This window comes from Cherax quadricarinatus, chromosome 56 (assembly GCF_038502225.1).
Source record: "Cherax quadricarinatus isolate ZL_2023a chromosome 56, ASM3850222v1, whole genome shotgun sequence".
Classification (NCBI taxonomy): domain Eukaryota; kingdom Metazoa; phylum Arthropoda; class Malacostraca; order Decapoda; family Parastacidae; genus Cherax; species Cherax quadricarinatus.
This window is the reverse complement of record NC_091347.1, coordinates 18,527,594-18,544,405: the sequence shown is the minus strand read 5'-3', so window position 1 is coordinate 18,544,405 and position 16,812 is coordinate 18,527,594. Positions and strand designations below refer to the sequence as shown.

Here is a 16,812-nt window from a genome sequence, read left to right as displayed (position 1 = left end):
TACTGTACTCCAAATTAATGCACTATGGTATCAAAGGCCACTCCCTCAACTACCTAAAGTCATACCTTAGCAACAGAACTCAATATGTGTATGCAAATGATGCAAACTCCTCCACCCAACCAATCACAGTAGGAGTCCCACAAGGAAGCGTCCTTGGACCACTCCTCTTTCTCATCTACATCAATGATCTACCGAATGCATCGCAGCTACTCAAACCCATATTATTTGCAGATGACACTACATATGTATTTTCCCACCCAAACGCAGTCATACTAGCAAACACAATCAATGCTGAATTACAGAAAATATCTGCCTGGATGATGACTAACAAACTTACCTTGAACACAGATAAAACCTATTTCATTCAGTTTGGAAACAAAGCTGCAAATGATCCAATTAACATTACACTAAATGGATTATCAGTCACAAGACTCACAAAGGGAAAATTCCTAGGTATCCACCTTGACAGTAGCCTTAAGTTCCGGACACACATACAACAAATCACCAAGAAAATCTCCAAGACTGTAGGCATATTATCAAAGATAAGGTACTATGTTCCACAATCAGCTCTCCTGGCACTGTACCATTCACTCATATACCCTTATCTTACATATGGAATTTGTGTATGGGGATCAACAACATCCAATCACCTAAAACCCCTAATAACCCAGCAAAAGGCAACAGTAAGAATGATAACAAATTCCCACTCCTGCCAGCATACTCCACCAATTTTCAAAAGTCTGAATCTGCTTACCATTAAGAACATTCATACTTATTCATGTGCCTACTACATACACAGAACAATACACGCAAATATAAACCACCCACTCAAACTTTTCCTCACCAACCTAAACAGGACACATGACCACAACACAACACACAGATCTCTTTTTGATATACCTCATGTCCATATCACACTGTGTAATAACTCTATGCACATAAAGGGCCCCAAAATCTGGAATTCATTACCAGAAGATATTAAAGAAACCCAGTCTGAAAATCAATTTAAGACTCTTCTCAAAAGCCACTTAATCACCCTAGACTAAATGCTAAATACTCAGTACACATTTACTCACCTATGTACTCCCACATCATAACTGAAACAATCACATTGAACCTTTTATCCATTGTTGACATGAATATAATTGAATCATTGTTTTTCACAAAAGCATTTTAGAATATAAATACGTATATCTTTGTATTATACAAATTTTGATTCATTTATAATTAATATTCTACTGTACAACTATGAAATAATTACTTTCCTACTGTACAACTATGATATACTATTTCTTAGTATTAAGTAGAATTTTTTTTTTTTATTATTAACACATTGGCCGATTCCCACCAAGGCAGGGTGGCCCGTAAAAGAAAAAAAACTTTCACTATCATTCACTCCATCACTGTCTTGCCAGAAGGGTGCTTTACACTACAGTTTTTAAACTGCAACATTAACACCCCTCCTTCAGAGTGCAGGCACTGTACTTCCCATCTCCAGGACTTAAGTCCGGCCTGCCGGTTTCCCTGAATCCCTTCATAAATGTTACTTTGCTCACACTCCAACAGCACGTCAAGTATTAAAAACCATTTGTCTCCATTCACTCCTATCAAACACGCTCACGCATGCCCGCTGGAAGTCCAAGCCCCTCGCACACAAAACCTCCTTTACTCCCTCCCTCCAACCTTTCCTAGGCCGACCCCTACCCCACCTTCCTTCCACTACAGACTGATACACTCGAAGTCATTCTGTTTCACTCCATTCTCTCTACATGTCCGAACCACCTCAACAACCCTTCCTCAGCCCTCTGGACAACAGTTTTGGCAATCCCACACCTCCTCCTAATTTCCAAACTACGAATTCTCTGCATTATATTCACACCACACATTGCCCTCAGACATGACATCTCCACTGCCTCCAGCCTTCTCCTCGCTGCAACATTCATCACCCATGTTTCACACCCATACAGGAGCGTTGGTAAAACTATACTCTCATACATTCCTCTTTTTGCTTCCAAGGACAAAGTTCTTTGGCTTTGGCATGCTGCATTTAACTGTATTCTTTTGTACTTCTCTGTATCATGTTCAAATAAATAAATATGATACAGTATAAATTACCTAGGATAACCCAAAAAAAGTCAGTGATGTATTTCCAATGGGTTATCCTGGGTTTACCCTCTAGGTTAATAAAATATATTTCATATCGGTGAGTATAAGACTGCGGTGACTAGTAAAGCTATTAAGAGTAGTAATAGTGAGGAGGAGGCAGTTGTTGCTGGCTTTCTCTCAACACATCTTTCATGCTGAGAAGCAACACTTCTTGTAACAGTGATAAAAGCTGGCGTCAAGATGCAGTAAAGCCACACACACTATGACTTACATCACACAGGAGAGATCTTGAGCTTGTGTGCAGTTTACTTGAAGGTAAGAAGTGGCTCTCCTGGCCCCAGGGACTCCACCAGATGTGTCTGCTGTCTATCACACTCCACAGATGAGAGATGTCTGCTGTCTATCACACTCCACAGATGAGAGATGTTGCTACTTACCACTAGTCACACCACCAATATTACTGAGCCTCAATATTTACGTGCTTCAAGCTTGTCTCAGCCAGTCTCATTAAAGCTTCTTGTGAATCTATGTTTCTACTGGTGAAGTCTACCTACCACATCATTCTAACAAACATTCACTTGTCTTATAATGAAGCAACAAATGCGTATACACAATTTACAGTGTATTAGATGTATGAAATATATAATACTGAATGTCAGTCACACACTCTGAGCTTCACAAATAATATCATCGACAGGAAAAACTAAAAATAATTTACAATAAAAGTTATGCTCTTACAAAAGTTAAAGAATCGTATTCCTTCATTATGTAACAATAATCATCTTTAACAATTTACATATTATACAAATTAAAAACAATCTTAAATTCTAAAAAATACATATTACAAATTAAGCTAATCAGTGCAAATTAAACAAATCAATACAAATTATATAAACTAAAGCAACTTATATTAAACATTACAAATTAGCAGTTCCTCTCCGTTTTTATACAATATATTAAAAATGGAAACATTATCAGCATTGAGCTGCTACTGTATTCTATATAATAATAATAATAATAATAATAATAATAATAATAATAATAATAATAATAATAATAATAATAATAATAATAATATTTATTTCTACAAGCTATAAAGGCCTAGCTGACATCAGTGACATACTGCTGTCAGTATGTCACTGTATGGCCTAATTTCGGGCAAATTAGGTAAATTTTGTCCCAGGATGCGACCCACACCAGTCAACTAACACCTAGGTACCTATTTAGTGATAAGTGAACATAGACAGGAAATGTCTTGAATAAACACGTCCTTATGTTTCCATCCGTACTTGGGATCGACCTCCGGACCTCAGTGTATGAGCTGAGTGCGCTACCAATTGAGCTAAGATAAGATTTCGTTCGGATTTTTAACCCCGGAGGGTTAGCCACCCAGGATAACCCAAGAAAGTCAGTGCGTCATCGAGGACTGTCTTAACTTATTTCCATTGGGGTCCTTAATCTTGTCCCCCAGGATGCGACCCACACCAGTCGACTAACACCCAGGTACCTATTTTCTGCTAGGTGAACAGGACAATAGGTGTAAGGAAACGTGTCGAAATGTTTCCACCCGCCGGGAATCGAACCCGGGCCCTCCGTGTGTGAAGCGGGAGCTTTAGCCACCAGGCTACCGGGCCACCACCACCAGGCCACCGGGCCTGGTGGTGGTGCTAAAGCACAAATGAAGAATTTCCCTGCAGTTTTCTACCAAGCAGAATGGAGCTCATAGTGATGAAATATGTTAGCCTGAGCTGGGAGACTCCAGTAGTGTCAGTCTGAGCTGGGAGACTTTAGTAGTGTCAGTCTGAGCTGGGAGACTTCACTAGTGTCAGCCTGAGCTGGGAGACTCCAGTAGTGTCAGCGTGAGCTGGGAGACTTTAGTAGTGTCAGTCTGAGCTGGGAGACTTTAGTAGTGTCAGTCTGAGCTGGGAGACTTCAGTAGTGTCAGCCTGAGCTGGGAGACTCCAGTAGTGTCAGTCTGAGCTGGGAGACTTCAGTAGTGTCAGCCTGAGCTGGGAGACTTCAGTAATGTCAGTCTGAGCTGGGAGACTTCTGTAGTGTCAGCCTGAGCTGGGAGACTTCAGTAGTGTCAGTCTGAGCTGGGAGACTTCAGTAGTGTCAGCCTGAACTGGGAGACTTCAGTGGTGTCAGCCTGAGCTGGGAGACTTCAGTAGTGTCAGCCTGAGCTGGGAGACTTCAGTTGTGTTATCCTGAGCTGGGAGACTTCAGTAGTGTCAGCCTGAGCTGGGAGACTTCAGTAGTGTCAGCCTGAGCTGGGAGACTTCAGTGGTATCAGCCTGAGCTGGAAGATTTCAGTAGTGTCAGCCTGAGCTGGGCGACTTCAGTAGTGCCAGCCTGAGCTGGGAGACTTCAGTAGTGTCAGTCTGAGCTGGGAGGCTTCAGTAGTCAGCCTGAGCTGGGAGACTTCAGTAGTGCCAGCCTCAGCTGGGAGACTTCAGTAGTATCAGTCTGAGCTGGGAGGCTTCAGTAGTCAGCCTGAGCTGGGAGACTTCAGTAGTGTCAGCCTGAGCTGGGCGACTTCAGTGGTGTCAGCCTGAGCTGGGAGACTTCAGTGGTGTTAGCCTGAGCTGGGAGACTTCAGTAGTGTCAGCCTGAGCTGGGAGACTTCAGTTGTGTTAGCCTGAGCTGGGAGACTTCAGTAGTGTCAGCCTGAGCTGGGAGACTTCAGTTGTGTTAGCCTGAGCTGGGAGACTTCAGTAGTGTCAGCCTGAGCTGGGAGACTTCAGTAGTGTCAGCCTGAGCTGGGAGACTTCAGTAGTGTCAGCCTGAGCTGGGAGACTTCAGTTGTGTTAGCCTGAGCTGGGCGACTTCAGTAGTGCCAGCCTGAGCTGGGAGACTTCAGTAGTGTCAGTCTGAGCTGGTAGACTTCAGTAGTGTCAACCTGAGCTGGTAGACTTCAGTAGTGTAAGCCTGAGCTGGAAGACCAGTAGGCCAATGATATCGTCAGTCATTGGAAGGAGGGAGGGGGTAAAAGAGGACAAGAGGACAACCATTTGGTCTGAGACTTAAACGGTCTGGGATGTTCACACCCGAGATTAAGATAGTAGTAATAATAATAATGATGATAATAATAACAATATTTTTATTTTCTACATGTACAAGGTATACAGGATTAGCTGACATCAGTGACATACTGCTATATAGAAAGCCCCTTGTTATGAGGAGTATTTCGGGCAAATTAGGTCAATTTTGTCCCAGGATGCGACTCACACCAGTCGGCTAACACCCAGGTACCCATTTTAGTGATGGGTGAACATGGACAACAGTCGTTAAAGGAAACACGCCCAATGTTTTCGTCCTTGCCGACCACAGCACTACCATGAGGTGGACTGCACTAAAAGACAACACAATCAGTGCTAGGGGCCCAAGACCTGCCTCTCAGCAAACATAAGGGTGGCTCATAGCCTAGTAGGCAAAGTTCTCGCTTCAAACGTTGAGGTCCAGGTTCGATTCCCAGCAAGGGTGAAAACATCGGGCTTATTTCCTTACAACGGTTGTCTATATTCACCCATCAGTAAAATGGGTACCTGGGTGTTAGTCGACTGGTGTGGGTCGCATCCTAGGACAAAACTGACCTAATGTGCCCAGAATGCCCTGCATATAAGGGGCTTTCTGTATAGTAGTAGGTCACTGATGTCTGCTGGGCCTGTATACCTTGTACATGTACTTGAAGAAATGAAGATATTATAAAAGACCCCTGGCTGTCTTCAAAAGGGAGCTGGACAGGCACCTAGTCAGTACCTGACCAGCCGACCTGGTCAGGTACTGACCACAGCACTACCATGTGGTGTAGTTAAACAACTGACAGCACTACCATGAGTTGTAGTAACACAACAGCACTACCATGAGGTGGAGTAACACAACAGCACTACCATGAGGTGTAGTAACACAACAGCACTGCCATGTGGTGAAGTAACACAACAGCACTACCATGAGGTGAAGTAACACAACAGCACTACCATGAGGTGGAGTAACACAACAGCACTACCATGAGGTGGAGTAACACAACAGCACTGCCATGTGGTGAAGTAACACAACAGCACTACCATGAGGTGAAGTAAAATAGCACTACCATGAGGTGTAGTAACACAACAGCACTACCATGAGGTGTAGTAACACAACAGCACTGCCATGTGGTGAAGTAACACAACAGCACTACCATGAGGTGAAGTAACACAACACAGAACTACCATCAGATGGTGTGAAACAACCATCAGATGGTGTGAAACAACCATCAGATGGGGTGACATGTCCATCAGATGGGGTGACACATCCATAAGATGGGGTGACATCCATCAGATTGGGTGACATCCATCAGATGGGGTGACACAACCATCAGGTGGTGTGACACAACCAGGGAACTGGACCTGACCAATCCCTTCCTTAAACCGTACATGACTACCTCTAATTTCCTGAGGTCCTGTAGGACCCATATGGATTTAGTGCCTCTCCCCCCTCATGAACATATTTTATTCAAATTATTTTCCAGTGCTCTCTGAACTCTTCCAAAATCACTGGCAAAGGCAGTGACTAACAATGTTTTCCCATAAACCATATAAGTGTTCCTGGTAAACTTTTACTGCTGACATATTGGACTTGCAAGATTCAGACAGTGACACTTTATGGAGAAATCTCTGGCACCTCTGAGGCCAGCCTGGTTATGCAGTCAGTTCATCATGTATTAAAAGAATGTCTTACCAAAGAGCTTGCAGACTTCTCTTTAGACATCTTCAGTGCCCTGTTTGGTAATGAAAGATAATCAGGTTTGATCAATGGAAGAGGAAGGTAGCTCGATTCCACCGATCAAGAGCCCTACACAAATAAGGCACCCCCATCCCTAGAAGAGCATCCTTCCTAAAGCAACACTGTGACCCTTACAGGTTTTTTAATATAAAATAATAAAGAGGGAAGGGTATGGGAGACATTCTGACTATATGAGGATGGGGAAGAATATCCCATTTCTTTGATTCAAATACCTTCATCTTACCCAAGTGGTCAAATAATGAAACAGATATGCTTAGAATATGCCCTTATCAGCACTTCTAACACTGTGACTCTTGTGGGGCTTAATGCTTATTTTGATTATTGTTGTTGGTAAAAGTCACAAGGCAAGAAGTAAAAAGAATAAGACACACAATATCTATGAAAACCTTTATTGTACAGTATTTCACAAAAAGAGCTTTAATCAAGTACACAGAGATCACATCACAAAACACACTTTATATTGCATACAGCAAGTGAGGTAAACAGGGCAGGCAATATATGTAAAACAAGTGGAATAGGCTAGGTACAAGAAAAGATGCCTTCTTCTTTCAACAAACCGGCTGTATTCCACCGAGGCAAGAAGGCCCAAGAAGAAAAAGGAAAGTTTTTCTTTTTAAATTCAGTAATATAGCCCCTTGCTTGTGACATTTTAGTCACCTCTTATGACACACATGGCTCTTATGGAGGAAGAATTCTGTTCCACTTCTCCATGGAGATAAGTGGAAATAAACAAGAGCAAGAACTAGTAAGAAAATAGAAGAAAACCCAGAGGGGTATGTATATATATGCTTGTACATGCATGTGTAGTGTGACCTAAGTGTAAGTAGGAGTAACAAGATGTACCTGAAATCTTGCTTGTTTCAGAGACAAAAAAAAAAGACACCAGCAATCCTACCATCAAATAAGACAATTACAGGCTTCCACTTCACACTCACCTGGCAGGATGGTAGTACCTCCCTGGGCAGTTGCTGTCTACCAACCTACCACCTAGGAAGAGGCAAGGAAATAGTAATAAAGAAAACTATCACAGAAGGCCTACTGGCTCATGTTAGGTTTTCTGATGTGATCTAGGACAAAGTGAAGAATCAGTATATCCAAGATATATATTCTTGGATGTAGCAAGACTGTCAAACCAACTGAGGAAAGAATATAAAGGGAGGCTCAGTGACCTTAGAAGGGACACTGAAGGAGCATGCACTATAGGGAGGAAGAGGCTACTGAACAAGCAAATAGTGGTAAAATGGCAGAGGATAGGGCCCTAAAGCTGGAGGAGAAAATAAAAAGAATGAAAGGGACCATAGTGGGAGGAACTCTGAGAAAGGAGTTTGAAGAGACATTCGCTACCCTTCAGAAGAAAACTTTGTTAATATGTAACAAACCAAGGGGAAAAAATTAAAGATCAATAAGGCTACTGTGGTACAAGAAAGAGCTCTAAAGTTAAGAGAGAAAATGTTAAGGATGAAAATACCATAGAAGAAACGAGAGGGAAGACAACATGGGCAAAAACATGTTAGGAGTGAGAGAGAGAGAGAGTGCAGAAGGAACCAGAGGAAATAGAGATGGAATGTCGCTAGCAGAAATGCGATCTCAAAATAGAGAAGCTAAAGAAATGATAAAGAAGACAGCCAGTGAAATGGTGAAGACAGAAACCTGGAGGGAGAGGCAACATGAGGAAGAAAGAGGGAGGTTACTGGTGATCTATGGCCTCTGAGGCTGAAGGAAGCCCATGATACAGAAGATGGGAGGATGAGTAACACTAGGCTATATCTATCATCCGGTGCATTGGAGAGAGAGAGAGATTGGGCAGGTGACAAAATTTTGGAGAATCTGGAGGTTCCCCTGAAGCAAACAACACTCAAAGTGACCTTCAGGTTCCATGTAGAATGGGACAGGGTCCTACAACGGAAAGTGTGCCTGAAAACTACACAATGCAACAGTTGTGCATACTTAGATCAGGACAGGTCTGCAATGGAGAGGAAATGGAGAGTAAGCAGCAGAGAAAGAACCATGAGGAGGGAATTCCCAATCCCAAAGCATTCCACCACAAACAACCCCAACCCCCTTTCCATACTGGATCAACTCTGGGCCACCCTCATCATACCAGCACCAACACTAACACCAGTTCCTCACCCTTTGCCATTTCTCCCTCTAACTCCCCCTTCCCTGACCATCCCCTGTGGTAATGTGCACACTAACCTAGACCCTGCTTCCCACACATCTGTCAGATGAGCAACATGCAGAGGGAGTAGAAAGCAAAAAACCAATGTATGGTAAAAGAAAGTAAGCTAAGAGTATAGTATACAAACATGAGTGACGAGCTGAAGGAACGAATAGCTGAAGTAACTCCATACATCATAGCTATCACAGAGAGAAAACTGAGCTACATATCAAATGCCACATTTCCATCTGTATATCAAGTGAAAGAAAAACAGAGGAAACAGGAAGGCAGAAAAGTGGTGCTGCTACTCAGAAATCAGTGGAGCTTTGTAGAGGCATGAGAAATACACAGATGAGACACACAAGATTTCATAGTGGGCTGAGTTAAGACTGCAGGACCCAAGTAATTGGTGTTATACAATCCACCACCTAACAATAGGAGACTGAGGCAAGAATATGAAGACAACAACAATGCAATGACTGACATCATAGCTGACATGGCTATAAGTGCCCACAGGGCTCAAGTAAAACTACTGACCATGGGTGATTTCAGTAGCTAAAAAATCCAGAGGATGGCTTGATTTAGTTACTGAAATGTAGTGTTTATTTTGGCTTCTGTTTATAAATTGGAATTTCTTAAAAAAAAAAAAAAAAGACCAAATTACCAAATTGTGTGTACTTTATAGGGTAACTCTCATTGTTCAATGGTTGGTATCTTGTGTTCAATTGATGGAATGGAAGGCATATTAGCAAAATATCTAAGAATTTAACAGAATTGAGTAGTGGAATGTCTTCAAGTGGGACTTTAGGCAGATGAAACTGCCAGCATGTTAATTGTACCTAGATTGCCAAATTTGTGTCAAAGAACTTAATGTACATAAAAGGACCTAAAATCTGGTACTCTCTGCCTAAGACTCCAGAGGTTCCCTATCAGCCAACCACTTCAGAGCTACTGTTAAAAAGCACCTCCTTACTGTAATGTGATCCTGGCAATTTATTATGCCAAATAAATCCGGAAACCCTGTCTCTCATGCAATATTATTCCTGTTCTTGTTTTGCCCTTCCTTCAACTCTCATTTATTATTAGATACACATGTAATGACTCACCATATTGTGTATCAATTCAGTTAAACAGCTTCATCCTTATTGCAATTTTTACCATAATTTTATTTTGAATTACTGAATATGTTTAATATATGTAGTAGAGGTTGGCCATCACTAATCCAGCAATCAGTAGTCCAGTTCCATCAGTAATCTGGCACTAATTTCGGCTAGCATAATTTCAAATTTCCAGGGTTGCCACGTCAACTTTTCGCTACTTGCTGCACAAGTCATTCCAATTTCTTTTTCTCCCGTTCACTTTTAGCCCTTGTCATGGTTCCAACGAATAAAAAAAATGCTTCTTGTTGTGTAAAGCACATACACCGTGCATTGTCCATAAAAGATGAGGTGGCTTTGAAGCCAATGTCTGTCCCCATGAGCTCAGCTCACTCAGATAAGCTGTGACCGGTAAATTCGGGCCTACATATGAGAGAATAGATCTGTGTGGTAAGTGTTCACTATATAAAACAAGTCCTGCAGCACTCAGTGCATAATGAGAGAAAAAAAAAACTGTGACCATGTTTTTGGTGTAAAACAGCAACTTTGTGGTGTATTTTTGTATGTTTTTTTATGGCTATATTCTCAATTTTTTTATCTCATTTCATAGAATGGAAGATATATTACAAAAATAGTTATGATTTTGACTCTTTCATGATGGAAAGTACCTTGAAATTGAGCTCAAAGTAGCAGATGTTCAAGAGTAAACAAATGTCACTGTCCAATATGTGTCCAACTGGCAGGTCTGATATGCAGTCACAAATGGGTTGACATTATTTATACAATTATTACATTAATAATGCAGTTGTCTACATAACAGTAAATCTATTTTTTGTGTGAATAAAAATTCAAAATGGAAAGTGACTAATGAACAGAGAAAATTTTTTAGTGCCAGGAATGTCTGCATTGTTTATGCTGGACCCTATTTTGAAATTGGCATCTCTTGAAATTTGTGTGAAATTAGCCAAATTACCGATTTCTGAGCACTTTATTAGGTAGCTGAAATAGGTAAATGGGCAGTTTCTTATACTCTGTCCACAGAAGGAATACTAGTGAAATAGCTGAGTTTGGTAGACTGGAACAATGGAATGGGCTAAATATAGGGCATAAATTTGGTGAAATCGTTGATGCGTAAATATCGCAGTTGGGTTACGTGTATTCTATCCTAACCACTCTGTAATCTGGTAAAATCACTAATCCAGCACCCTGCAGGTCCCGATGACGCTGGATTAGTAATGGTCAACCCATATAAACTAAGTATTCTTATTCTCGTGTACTTTGCTATGATTTTATATGCAGCATACACTTCTGGGTCATTCTCATTAAATTGATTTTACTTTGAATATCATTAATGTTGGAGGTAGTAGGTTGGTAGACAGCAACCACCCAGGGAGGTACTACCATCCTGCCAAATGAGTGTGAAACAGAAACCTGTAATTGTTTTACATGATGGTAGGATTGCTGGTGTCCTTTTTCTGTCTCATAAACAAGCAAGATTTCAGGTACGTCTTGCTACTTCTACTTACACTTAGGTCACACTACACATACATATACACAACCCTCTGGGTTTTCTGCTATTTTCTTTCTAGTTCTTGTTCTTGTTTATTTCCTCTTATCTCCATGGGGAAGTGGAACAGAATTCTTCCTCTGCAAGTCATGCGTGTTGTAAGAGGCGACTAAAATGCCGGGGGCAAGGGGTCAGTAACCCCTTCTCTTGTATAAATTACTAAATTTAAAAAGAGAAACTTTCATTTTCCTTTTTGAGCCACCCTGCCTTGGTGGGATATGGCCGGTTTGTTGAAAAAAAAAAAAAAGTAAGGTTTCAGGTACATCTTGCTACTTCTAGTTACATTTTAGGTCACACTACACATGCATGTACAAGCATATATATACACATCCTTCTGGTTTTTCTTCTATTTTCATAGTAGTTCTTATTCTTGTTTATTTTCACTTATCTCCAGTGGGAAGTGGAACAGAATTCTTCCCCCATCAGCCATGTGTGTCATAAGAGGCGACTAAAATGCCGGGAGCAATGGGCTAGTAACCCCTTCTCCTGTATATATTATTAAATTTAAAAGGAGAAACTTTCATTTTTCCTTTTGGTCCACTCTGCCTTGGTGGGATACGGCCGGTTCGTTGAAAGATCATTAATGTCTTGTTACATATATGTAAAGTACTATTTCATAAAATTTTTAAATAATTCACGTTACTAGTTTCACCTATATTGTAATTTTTATTAGAATTTTTTTTTTTGATTAACTGAATAATTTTAATTAAGTATAATCTAAGGTTTTTATTACCATGTACCTTGCTATGATTTCATCTGCTTCATATGCATTTAATTCATATACAGTGGAACCTTGGTTTTCGTGATTAATCCATTCGAAAAAGTCTGACGAAAACCCAAATCTTACGAAAACTGAAGCAATATTTCCCATAAGAAATAATGTAAATCCAATTAATCCATTACACCCAAAAAATATTAACAAAATATACATTTTATAGAGAATAACTATAGTTTTACATACAAACTATGAAAACATATGAAAACCTAGGTTTGACTGTACATTTAATCTCTTTTATTGTGAATATCATTTACATCTTGTACATGTACATATTTTTAAAACACTCTGGTTCTTCTAGAAGTTAGGTTTAAGCTTGCACAAAATGCTCTGTATAACTAAGGGGCTTTCCACATGACTGATGTAATGCCATCCAACTTGATACATGGTTTGTACAATGTGGAAATATATACTGACTGACTGATTGCTTGTGGGTTAATTATCAACATTTAAAGTTCTTTCCCTAAATAATTTTTTTTTTAGTATGCTGGCCTTCTCCACTGAGGCAGGGTGACCTAAAAAAACAGAAACACTTTCATCATCATTCACACTATCACTGTCTTTGCAGAGTTGCACAGATATGAGAGTTTAGAGGTCACTATAAACAGCAAATATCCCAAACCCCTCCTTTAAAGTGCAGGTATTATACTTCTCACCTCCAGAATTTGAGTAAAGCTAACCGTTTTCTCTGAATCCCTTCACAAAATATTACTCTGTTCACACACCAAACAGCTCATCAAGTCCCAAAAACCATTCGTCTCCACTCACTCCTATCTAACATGCTCACATACGTCTGCTTATGTCCAAACCCCTTGCACAGACAACCTCTTTTACTCCCTCCCTCCATCCTTTCCTATGATGACTCCTACCCCTCCCCTCCACTACAGATTTATACATGTTCCAAGTCATCCTGTTTTGCTCCACCCCTCCTCAGCTCTCTGAAGAATGCTTTTAGTGTGGAAAAAGACACTTATGTACAGTTCAGGACACTTATTAGCATCCTGAGCTGTACATAAGTGTCTTTTTCCACATCTTGTCAGTATCACAATACCATTTCCTCAATGCTTTTAGTAATTCCACACCTCCTCCTAATTTACACAATATGAATTATCTGCTCTAGGTAGTAGGTTGGTAGACAGCCTTTTTTTGTGGAACAAGACCTGAGCTTGCTACCACCTACAGCTCACAAGACTGCCATCCCCACAAGCCCCTTTGGGGCGGGGCAGATGGCAGACCAGAGGCCTAGCTTCTCCCTATGAGCCCCGTGAGGGCGGGGACTGTGGCTAGGCCTGGGGACAGTTGGTCCCAAAGATGAGGGAGTACTTGTACCTCCTCCCATGGGAGACTTAGGTCTCGAGATACTCCCCAGATAGGGAGCCAAGGCCGGGTCACGACTCTTGGAAAAGACCCGGGCCGGCAGAGTACCGGCGGAAAAAAAAAAAAAAGAGCAACCGCCCAGGGAGGTACTACCGTCCTGCCAAGTGAGTGTAAAACAGAAGCCTGTAATTGCTTTACATGATGGTAGGATTGCTGGTGTCTTTTTATTCTGTCTCATACATGTGCAAGATTTCAGGTACGTCTTGCTACTTCTACTTACACTTAGGTTACACTACACATACATGTACAAACATATATATACACACCACCCTGGATTTTCTTCTATTTTCTTTCTAGTTCTAGTTCTTGTTTATTTCCTCTTACCTCCATGGGGAAGTGGAACAGAATTCTTCCTCCGTAAGCCATGCGTGTTGTAAGAGGCGACTAAAATGCCGGGAGCAAGGGGCTAGTAACCTCTTCTCCTGTATATATTACTAAATGTAAAAGGAGAAACTTTCATTTTTCCTTTTGGGCCACCCCGCCTCGGTGGGATACGGCTGGTGTGTTGAAAGAAAGAATTATCTGCATAATATTTTTTACAAATTGCCCTTAGACATAGACAGCTCCACTGCCTCCAGCCTCCTCCTTGCTGCAACATTCACAACCCATACTTCAAATCCATATAAGAGTGTGGGTACCACTACACTCTCGTACATTTCCTTCTTTTCCTCCATAGATAATGTTCTTTATCTCAACAAATACAGTACAGTACTGTGTTTTCAACTGAAGCATTCTTACTTCTTTTCTACGTAGCTAGACCTCATCAAATATCAATATTCAGTACCATTAGTGAGAAACCTGCTTATACCAAAAATTAAAAATACATCATTTCTTATGTGCTATGAGAACAGAGCTACAGTGTGAGTGCCAGTGAATGTGTTCTCTTTGAGTTAATTCAAATGTTAACTGCTATGACACTTTATAAAATTATTTCAGTAAATCAACACAAGCAATTTAACTAATTAAAATGAATATAAGAGACTAGGAAAATGCAATGATGACTTTCATAATTTAAGACCATCTCTGTGGACAGTAGATTCCAGTGGTCAAAAAATGTCCAAATGGGAGACTTGGAAAAATGTAATTATGGCTTCCACAGCTTTAGAAGACCTTCTTCACTATATGTAGCAAGCAGATTCTGATGAGGGTGGTGGGTCATTCCAATCACAGACTGCTCGTGTACCTTAGAAAAAAATTAACAAATTAAACCTTTTAAAAAAAAAAAAAAAAAAAAAAAAAAAAATCATAATCAGGTCAACCTCAGTGGGATACAGCTGGTTTGCTGAAAGAAAGAAGAATTAGGTCAAGTGTCTCCTTACCATTGTTAGAGAAAACACTGCATAAAAAATTTTAATTTGTGTGTTTATGAAATATAATTTACACCAGTTGATTTTAACAACCTAGGTAGTAGGTTGGTAGACAGCAGCCACCCAGGGAGGTATTACCGTCCTGCCAAGTGAGTGAAAATGAAAGCCTGTAATTGTTTTACATGATGGTAGGATTGCTGGTATCATTTTCTGTCTCATAAACATGCAAGATTTCAGGCACATCTTGCTACTTCTACTTCTACTTATATACATGCATGTACAAGCATATACATGTATATATACACACACCCCTCTGGGTTTTCTTCTATTTTCTTACTAGCTCTAGTTCTTGTTTATTTCCTCTTATCTCCATGAGGAAGTGGAACAGAATTCTTTCTCCATAAGCCATGCATGTCGTAAGAGGCGACTAACATGCTGGGAGCAAGGGGCTAGTAACCCCTTCTCCTGTATACATTACTCAAGTTAAAAAAAGAAACTTTTGTTTTTGTTTTTGGGGCCACCCAGCTTCAGTGGGATACAGTCGATTTGTTGAAAGAATAAGAAAGATTTTAACAAGGAACCTATTTTCCTATAAAAATACAATAACACAAAAGATGCTTTTGTTTCACATGTACATGTCCATAACAAAGGAATGATTGTTGTAAAAATGTAACTGATTCCTGAGTATCCCCTTTGTAGCTGTGGAAAATTTAGCTGATGCCTAAGTGCTCGCTTAGAAGATGTCAAAAATATAACTGGTTCTAAAGTGCATACCCCCTTCCCCACTCTTTTGCAGATGTGGATATTTTTAAGTGTGGGTGCTTAAAACTTGTAATGTTTATAAGTGCAGGTATGTGTAATTTAGAGAGAATGGATCAAAGTAGAATGACATGGAAAGCATATAAATCTATAAGGGAAGGAAAGAGGGGTAGGGGTCGTCCTCAAAAGGGTTGGAAAGAGGGGGTAAAGGAGGTTTTGTGGGCGAGGGGCTTGGACTTCCAGCAAGCGTGCATGAGCGTGTTAGATAGGAGTGAATGGAGACGAATGATACTTGGGACCTGACGATCTGTTGGAGTGTGAGCAGGGTAATATTTAGTGAAGGGATTCAGGGAAACTGGTTATTTTCATATAGTTGGACTTGAGTCCTGGAAATGGGAAGTACAATGCCTGCACTTTAAAGGAGGGGCTTGGGATATTGGCAGTTTGGAGGGATATGTTGTGTATCTTTATACGTATATGCTTCTAAACTGTTGTATTCTGAGCACCTCTGCAAAAGCAGTGATAATGTGTGAGTGTGGTGAAAGTGTTGAATGATGATGAAAGTATTTTCTTTTTGGGGATTTTCTTTCTTTTTTGGGTCACCCTGCCTCAGTGGGAGACGACCGACTTGTTGAAAAAAAAAAAAAAAATGTGTAATTTAAGTTATTTATAAGTGTGGATGTTTGTAATTCGTGGATCCAAACCAGTGCCTTGAATGGATCAACTTCCTGGCAGCTGAAGTATGTTCAAGGCATATTTCCCTAAGAAAGAAGAAAACTGGAGAGAGAAAGACACTCCCTCTATGGAAAACGACGAAGAATCACCGAGCTGCTCAAGAACGCTAGATTATCTGACACACAGAAGGAAGTGCTGGCCAAGGAAGT

General features: G+C 40.6%; 2 protein-coding genes across 13 annotated transcripts in view; both read right to left on the bottom strand.

The window, feature by feature from the left end:
• Window positions 1-2,872, bottom strand: part of Psa (puromycin-sensitive aminopeptidase) — a 100,396-nt gene extending 97,524 nt beyond the window's left edge. The window contains exon 1 of one of the 2 annotated variants that reach the window (XM_070097123.1): window positions 2,845-2,872. The gene's annotated coding sequence lies outside the window, so the exon portion shown is untranslated. The other variant, XM_070097122.1, reaches the window with a different exon arrangement.
• Window positions 2,873-7,261: 4,389 nt separating this feature from the next.
• Smu1 (Smu1 spliceosomal factor) overlaps window positions 7,262-16,812 on the bottom strand; it is a 154,416-nt gene continuing 144,865 nt past the window's right edge. For all 11 annotated transcript variants that reach the window (XM_070097125.1, XM_070097127.1, XM_070097131.1 and 8 more), the window contains one exon: window positions 7,262-15,045. In XM_070097125.1, coding sequence (XP_069953226.1) covers window positions 14,947-15,045 — 99 coding nt within the window. In that variant the 3' untranslated portion in view covers window positions 7,262-14,946. The remainder of the gene's footprint in view (window positions 15,046-16,812) is intronic.